Genomic DNA, 7,500 nt, shown 5'->3' with positions numbered 1-7,500 from the left:
GTTGTCTGTAGCTCTATTTTTGTATATTACTAAAACAATATAGGTCTAACAAAATAAAACACAGGTTGTATTTTAGTCCTGACCCTCAACTATAACCCTAACCCTAACCCTAGCCTCAACTATAACCCTGACCCTAACCCTAACCCTAGCCTCAACTATAACCCTAACCCTAGCCTCAACTATAACCCTAACCCTAGCCTCAACTATAACCCTAACCCTAACCCTGACCCTAGCCTCAACTATAACCCTGACCCTAGCCTCAACTATAACCCTGACCCTAGCCTCAACTAACCCTAACCCTGACCCTAGCCTCAACTATAACCCTGACCCTAACCCTGACCCTAGCCTCAACTATAACCCTAACCCTAGCCTCAACTATAACCCTGACCCTGACCCTAGCCTCAACTATAACCCTAACCCTAACCCTGACCCTAGCCTCAACTATAACCCTAACCCTAGACTCAACTATAACCCTAACCCTAGCCTCAACTATAACCCTGACCCTAACCTCAACTATAACCCTAACCCTGACCCTAGCCTCAACTATAACCCTGACCCTAGCCTCAACTATAACCCTAACCCTGACCCTAGACTCAACTATAACCCTAACCCTAACCCTGACCCTAGCCTCAACTATAACCCTAACCCTAGACTCAACTATAACCCTAACCCTAACCCTGACCCTAGCCTCAACTATAACCCTAACCCTAACCTCAACTATAACCCTAACCCTGACCCTAGCCTCAACTATAACCCTGACCCTAGCCTCAACTATAACCCTAACCCTAGCCTCAACTATAACCCTAATCCTAACCCTGACCCTAGACTAAACTATAATCCTAACCCTAGCCTCAACTATAACCCTGACCCTAACCCTGACCCTAACCCTGACCCTAGCCTCAACTATAACCCTGACCCTAACCCTGACCCTAACCCTGACCCTAGCCTCAACTATAACCCTGACCCTAATCTCAACTATAACCCTGACCCTAGCCTCAACTATAACCCTGACCCTAACCTCAACTATAACCCTGACCCTAGCCTCAACTATAACCCTGACCCTAACCTCAACTATAACCCTGACCCTTTTAATCATTTTAACATCCCTCCCCTAAACTATAGTGGGCCTCTGGGTGGTCATTGCCATAGGCACAGATCTAGGATCAGCTTCCTCTCCCCCTAGCTTAACCTTAACCATTTTACGGGAAATATAAAACTGACCCTAAATAAATCAACTAGGGCAGGGATTGGCCAATGATCTACACTCACCCTTAGACACAGATCTAGGATCAGTTACCTCTCCCCCAATCCTAACCTTAACCATTTGATGAGTAATATAAAACTGACATTAGATCAGTGTCTAGGGCAGAGTTGGCTCCCCTGATCTTCTACTCAGTTCTAACTTACCATTAATATAATATAACTGACATTAGATCAGTGTCTAGGGGAGACTTGGTGCTACTCCAGGGGTGGGCAGGGAGAGTGAGACGGTTGTTATCAGAACGTTGACAGACGTTTGTGTCGTTTAGCTTCCTGTTGACAGGCGAGTGGAGGGGGTAACACACACACACACACACAAACCCTCCTCAGCCGTGACAGTCTGGGCATAGGAGATATCATATGGAGCGAGGGAGAGAGAGAGGGAGAGAGAGAGGGAGAGAGAGAGAGAGAGAGAGAGAGAGAGAGAGAGAGAGAGAGAGAGAGAGAGAGAGAGAGAGAGAGAGAGAGAGAGAGAGAGAGAGAGAGAGAGAGAGAGAGACAGAGAGAGAGAGAGAGAGAGAGAGAGAGAGAGAGAGAGAGAGAGAGAGAGAGAGAGAGAGAGAGAGAGAGAGAGAGAGAGAGAGAGAGAGAGAGAGAGAGAGAATAGTAGTAGTCCAGTATTGTCAGTTAGTCATGGTAGTGTAGAACTGTGAGGGGACACAATGGCAATGACTGAGCAAATAGAGACTGGAGCAGGTGAGTCTCTCTGTCTCCCTGTTATGTACTGTATGTAACATTATAACAGTGCTATGTAACATTATGACACTGTTATGTAGCATTATGACACTGTTATGTAGCATTATGACAGTGCTATGTAACATTATGACACTGTTATGTAGCATTATGACACTGTTATGTAGCATTATGACAGTGTTATGTAGCAATATGACAGTGTTATGTAGCATTATGACACTGTTATGTAGCATTATGACAGTGTTATGTAGCAATATGACAGTGTTATGTAGCATTATGACACTGTTATGTAGCATTATGACAGTGTTATGTAGCAATATGACAGTGTTACGTAGCATTATGACACTGTTATGTAGCATTATGACAGAGGGGTCAAGTAAAATGATACCAAACCGTACATATGGATGTAATTCCAGTATTGACAGGTCTAAACTATGTAATCTCATGTTGTACAGTAGTATTTCATATGGATGTAATTCCAGTATTGACAGGTCTAAACTATGTAATCTCATGTTGTACAGTAGTATTTCATATTTGACGTATAAGTGGATGGACTTTTTGATTTATTGTCATTCTTAATCCATTATTACTATGTGTATAGCTACTCACAGCTTTAGGCGTAAGACTGAAAGTGTGTGTGTGTGTATGTGTGTGTGTGTGTTTGTGTGTGTGTGTGTGTGTGTGTGTGTGTGTGTGTGTGTGTGTGTGTAGTAGCTCACATGTTGGGGGGAAGTGAGTAGGGAGCGGTCTGGGGTACTTTAGGTGTGTGTGTGTGTGTGTGCTGTGTTTGGGGGATGGGAAGTTGTTTGTCAGAGGCTCTCCGTGACTTAGTGATGTGGAATTGCCTTTCTTATATTCACTGGCCTTTGTATCCATGGTAACACACCCCAGTCAATGATGTCACAACTGGAGAGGAGCTAAGAGTCATCCATTCAGATGGACACACAGGGGTTAATCCTCGTGTGTGTGTGTGGGTGTGTGAGAGAGAGAGAGTGAGAAATCGTGTGTGTGTGTATGTGTGTGTGTGTGTGTGTGTGTGTGTGTGTGCGTGTGAGAGAGAGAGAAAGCGTGTGTGTGTGTGTGTGTGTGCAGGGCTCACCCATTGAAATGGTACATGGTGAGGGTTAATCCCTGTGTGTGTCGGGGTCACCAGCCCCTCTCGCTCTCTCTCTCCTTCTCTTTCTCTCTCTCTCTCTCTCTCTCTCCCTGTCTGTCTGTCTCTCTCACTCTTCCTTTCTCTCTCTCTCTGTCTGTCTCTCTCTCTGTTCCCCCCTTCTCCCCACCCTTCTATCGTGAGGAGAGGAGAGCTAGACCCCCCCCACACCATGTCAAACACTCAGTCACTGACCTATTTCCTATTTTGCCTCCCCACCTACATTTTGAGGAAAATAACATATTGGAATTGTACCCTCTTTGTTGCTCATGATTATCACCCTGATTATCACCCTGATTATCACCCTGACACCCTCAGTATTTTTTGTGCGACACACACGTGCACGCACACACACACACAGACGACACACACACACTCACTCTCTCTCAACAACCCACTGACCTGGTCTTGACTCTTGTTATTTTTAAACCCCAGCAGTATGGCCATATGCGAATCTCTCTCTCTCTCTCTCTCTCTCTCTCCCTCTCTCTCTCTCCATCTCTCTCTCTTTCTATCTCCCTTTCCTCTCCCCCCTCTCTCTCTCTCTCTTTCTCTCTCCATCTCTCTCTATCTCCATTTCCTCTCTCCCACCCTCTCTCTCTCTTTCTCTCTACATCTCTCTCTATCTCCCTTTCCTCTCTCTCCCCCTCTCTCTCTTGCTCTCCTTCCTCTCTCCCCCCCCTCTCTCTCTCTCTCTCTCTTCTCCATATATGATTAAAATGTGCAGTGATTAAGGAGGATTAAGCGTTCTACTGCTTCTCCTTTCAGCTTAGTGTTCTTAGTTGACTGTTGAGGTGGCCAGCAAAAGCTGTGTGTGTGTGTGTTTGTGTGTATGTGTGTGTGTGTTTTTAGTTAACTGTTGAGGTGGCAAGAAAAAGCTGTGTGTGTGTGTGTTTGTGTGTGAACGTGCATGTGTTTTGAAAATGACACTATATTGCTGTAAGTAGACACACACAGCTATTTTTTAAAGCTTTTCACACCTAGAAGTTAAGCTGTAAACCTCTTAGGATTTAGTATGATTTGTTCTTTATGGAAAAGGTTTCATATGGGCAATACAGCATGGTCTCAGAGCATTTCGTATTATTCTGTACGTAAATCCGTTGGGAAATAACATTAATAGGCCTATCTATGAGTTGATCACATAGTCTACACATGTTTATACATGATATTCCTATATCTCTCAGACAAGTTTATATTGAACACTATTTGTTAGGGTTTCAAAATGTAATTTATAAAATCATTATTTGTTTGGAGTCATTAAACTCCCCAGACATGTGAGTAGTATGATCTCCTGTTCAATAGGGACAGTCAATTTGATTTATCGATCTGTTTAGCCCCAAAAAACGATTGATCTAGACAGTGTCAATGAATTCAAGACCAATATTTAAACTAGGCGATGACACCTAGTGATGATGATAGCATTGCCTTTAATTTCATGACAACAAATCTAATTTTGGCCATCATTGCACTATTATATGATTGTCCGATCGTAATTAGCCTAACACGTCTCTGTTCGGTTCTGTCGCAGACAGTTTTCTCTTTGAGGATTAGGTCAATTTCCATACATGTTAGTTATGGCGACAGAGAGAGCTCAGCGATGCTACAGAAAAAATGCTTAGCCAACAACCTATGTGCTGTGTTGTAGAAGGACAGTGGGGTAAGGGATACTGGATAGGGTACGAGAATAAGTAGGTGGCGGACGGTGTTCTCTCGTTCTACCGGATCTTTCATTCTAGGTGTAGAGAGAGAGCGGGTGAATGGACTGGAGGAGAGGTGCAGTGCACAGAGAGAGAGAGAGAGCGTTGGAGAGAGAGAGAAAGAGGAGGGAGGGCTAAGAGCTATTGTTCATGTGTGCCCACGAACAAAGGACTTATCTGGGTCTGTACGTAAAATCGACGGCAGGCTTGTGTCCACCGACAAGGCCTCATGAGGGACAAAACAACCGATTTCTCATTGTCCGTATTTTCTGGTCCAGTATTCCCGTTATAATATTTTTTTGTTTATTCTGAAAAAGTGGGACGTACTACGTTACGACGAACCAGTCAGCCACCGTAGCGTTTTACGCAAGGAGCGTGCTACACGGTAGCTACTATCCCAGTTCTGTAAACAGCATTCTTTGATTGGGACTTCTCTTGCAGGTAAAGGGTTACATTGGTCAAACGTAAACGTCGATTTCAATATAATCATTTCTAAAGTTTTATTTTCAAAAAATAGACATTGCTGCAATGTATGTGCATGGTTGTAGTTAGCGTGTATCTTATTTTTTATTTTTTGCTAGAACAATTCTAAATGTTAACTGGTTAGCAAGTTAGCTAGCCATCTGCCAAAGAAGGTAGCTGGATACGGCTAGTTGAGCGTTAGCTATGTGTTGGGCCTGCTACGTCGCTGTTGTGTGTGGTCAGCGATTTTGTATGGCTTTGTTTTGATTGAAGATGTCCTATCGCCATTTGCTACTGTTGCAGTCGCGTCCATGTATCATCAAATGTAGCTACCCAATCGATGCATTTTGCAACAATATGTAAACACCCGGCGTTCGGATGTAGCTAGCTTGTAATGCTAACTAAATGTAACATTGTAACTAGCCAGTTAGTTTGGAGCTAGCTAACTTCTCATGTAGCCACAGCTGATGCTAGCCACTTTGTTGACAAACATTACTGTCCCTATACTTGTAGCTGGCTACTATTGTTCTTGTAAACAATCTAGCTAGCTATTTGATTTGTAATCAAAAATACTCCAGCTTCAACTTCACTTCAAATGTAGCCATAGTAGGCTAGAGTCTTTGTAGTTTGTGAAATGCTGGTTTTAGAATCTAGAATGAAATGGATTTATTATAGAATCATGACGGTTTAGGCTTTAGTTCTAATCGTGAATTCTAGAATGGAATTCCTCTGAGAATGTTGTGTGTTTGGCTTGGCTTCCTGAACACTGCACCCTGAATGATGACAGGTCAGATTTACAGTCAGGGAAATCACATTACCACCACCATTACATCTCAAAGACAGGAAGTGTGTGTCTCTCTCCCTCCCTCCCCCCGTGTGTGTTATTGTTGTAGAGAGGGTAATTTGCAGCAGAGGAAGTGTGGTTTGTAGCTGATTGGATTTGGACTGACCCATCATTTACCACGAAGTAAAGGAACAGAGCTAATGGTTCTTTACACACACACACACACACATACACACACACCAAGTGAAGGATCAGAGCTAATGGGTTTGTACTGCAGTCTCTTAGCATGTAATGGAAATAATATTAATTAATTAATGTATCCATTTGTTTTGTTGTAATACCTGGATAAGAATATGCTTATTTCTCAGAATGAGAACAAGTTGCCAATTCCTTATATAATGTTTTTTTATGCCCATTGCACATTTATAAAACAGACTAGGCCAGTGGTTCCCAACCGCTTTCGGTTACTGTACCACCAACTGAATGTTGCTTGGCCCGGAGTACCCCTCGTGCATTTTACCAGTAGGCCTATGGTCTCATGAGTCTTCTCAAGTACTCCCTGTGGATAGGCCAAGTACCCCCAAGGGTTGGGAACCACTGGACTAGACAGTTAGCACATAACAGCATGTGGCTAAAATGCTGCTAGAGGATGGTGGTACCGCAGTGCCACGCGCAACACAAATTGAGATACATTTTCCACAGCATGTTCATTGATACTCCCGTTTTAGTAGGGTCTGCTCTGTTCTACATTTTGGAAGTTGAGACATTTAAAAGGTATTGTTAGAAAGGTTAATTTCTTATCTATTACAATAAAAGAATGTCTCAATGTGTTTCGGTCTCCATCTGACCGATTCTGTTGGACCAAACCTCAAATGTAAATAGCGAGTTGAAGAAGAAGTGATCTTTCGTCTTTGTTGTTGTGAGTGGTAGGGGCTTGGTGTCTGAGTGGGAGTGGGAAGGTTCACAGTGCCCACAGCACAGAAGGAGGAGGGGCTTGGTGTCTGGAGGAGGGGCTTGGTGTCAGGAGGAGGGAAGGAGATGAGACCAAAAAGACAAACGCTCATAAAAACGTCAAAAAATAAAAACCATTGATTCTTGCGATACAGCCATTTGGAACACCGCGCTAAAACATACATTCAAACGCTCTCCTGTCGGTCTCTGGGTCTACTCCATGCATGTGTGTGTCTGTCTCTGGAAGATCCATATTTTAATGTCTGTGTGTCTGAGACACTTTGTTCCTCAGTCAGCACAGTGACTGTATAGAGTAATGATAGGTGTGTGTGTGGTTGCAGTGTGTGTGTGTGTCTCTCGGATAAATGTTTTATGAGACCAACCCTTGTGACAGAGGTGCTACTTCCTGTGTGTGTGAGATGAGGTTGAGGGAGTTTACTACCATTGTGTTACCACCCCCCTGCCTGCTGTGGCTTTGACAGGTAGATTGATGGAGGATG

General features: G+C 43.6%; 1 protein-coding gene across 4 annotated transcripts in view; it reads left to right on the top strand.

Moving 5' to 3' along the window:
• ldb1b (LIM-domain binding 1b) overlaps positions 1-7,500 on the top strand; it is a 32,397-nt gene that overhangs the window by 8,324 nt on the left and 16,573 nt on the right. The window contains exon 1 of one of the 4 annotated variants that reach the window (XM_041840891.2): positions 1,830-1,956. The exons of 1 other annotated variant lie outside the window; for it this stretch is intronic. In XM_041840891.2, the coding sequence (XP_041696825.1) occupies positions 1,923-1,956 (34 nt within the window). In that variant the 5' untranslated portion in view covers positions 1,830-1,922. Of the gene's footprint in view, positions 1-1,829; positions 1,957-4,671; positions 5,245-7,500 lie in introns of those variants that run through there. 2 more of the 4 variants (XM_041840893.2, XM_041840895.2) reach the window with 2 other exon arrangements.

This window comes from Coregonus clupeaformis, chromosome 20, assembly GCF_020615455.1.
Source record: "Coregonus clupeaformis isolate EN_2021a chromosome 20, ASM2061545v1, whole genome shotgun sequence".
Taxonomy (NCBI): domain Eukaryota; kingdom Metazoa; phylum Chordata; class Actinopteri; order Salmoniformes; family Salmonidae; genus Coregonus; species Coregonus clupeaformis.
This window is presented reverse-complemented; position numbering and strand designations above follow the sequence as displayed.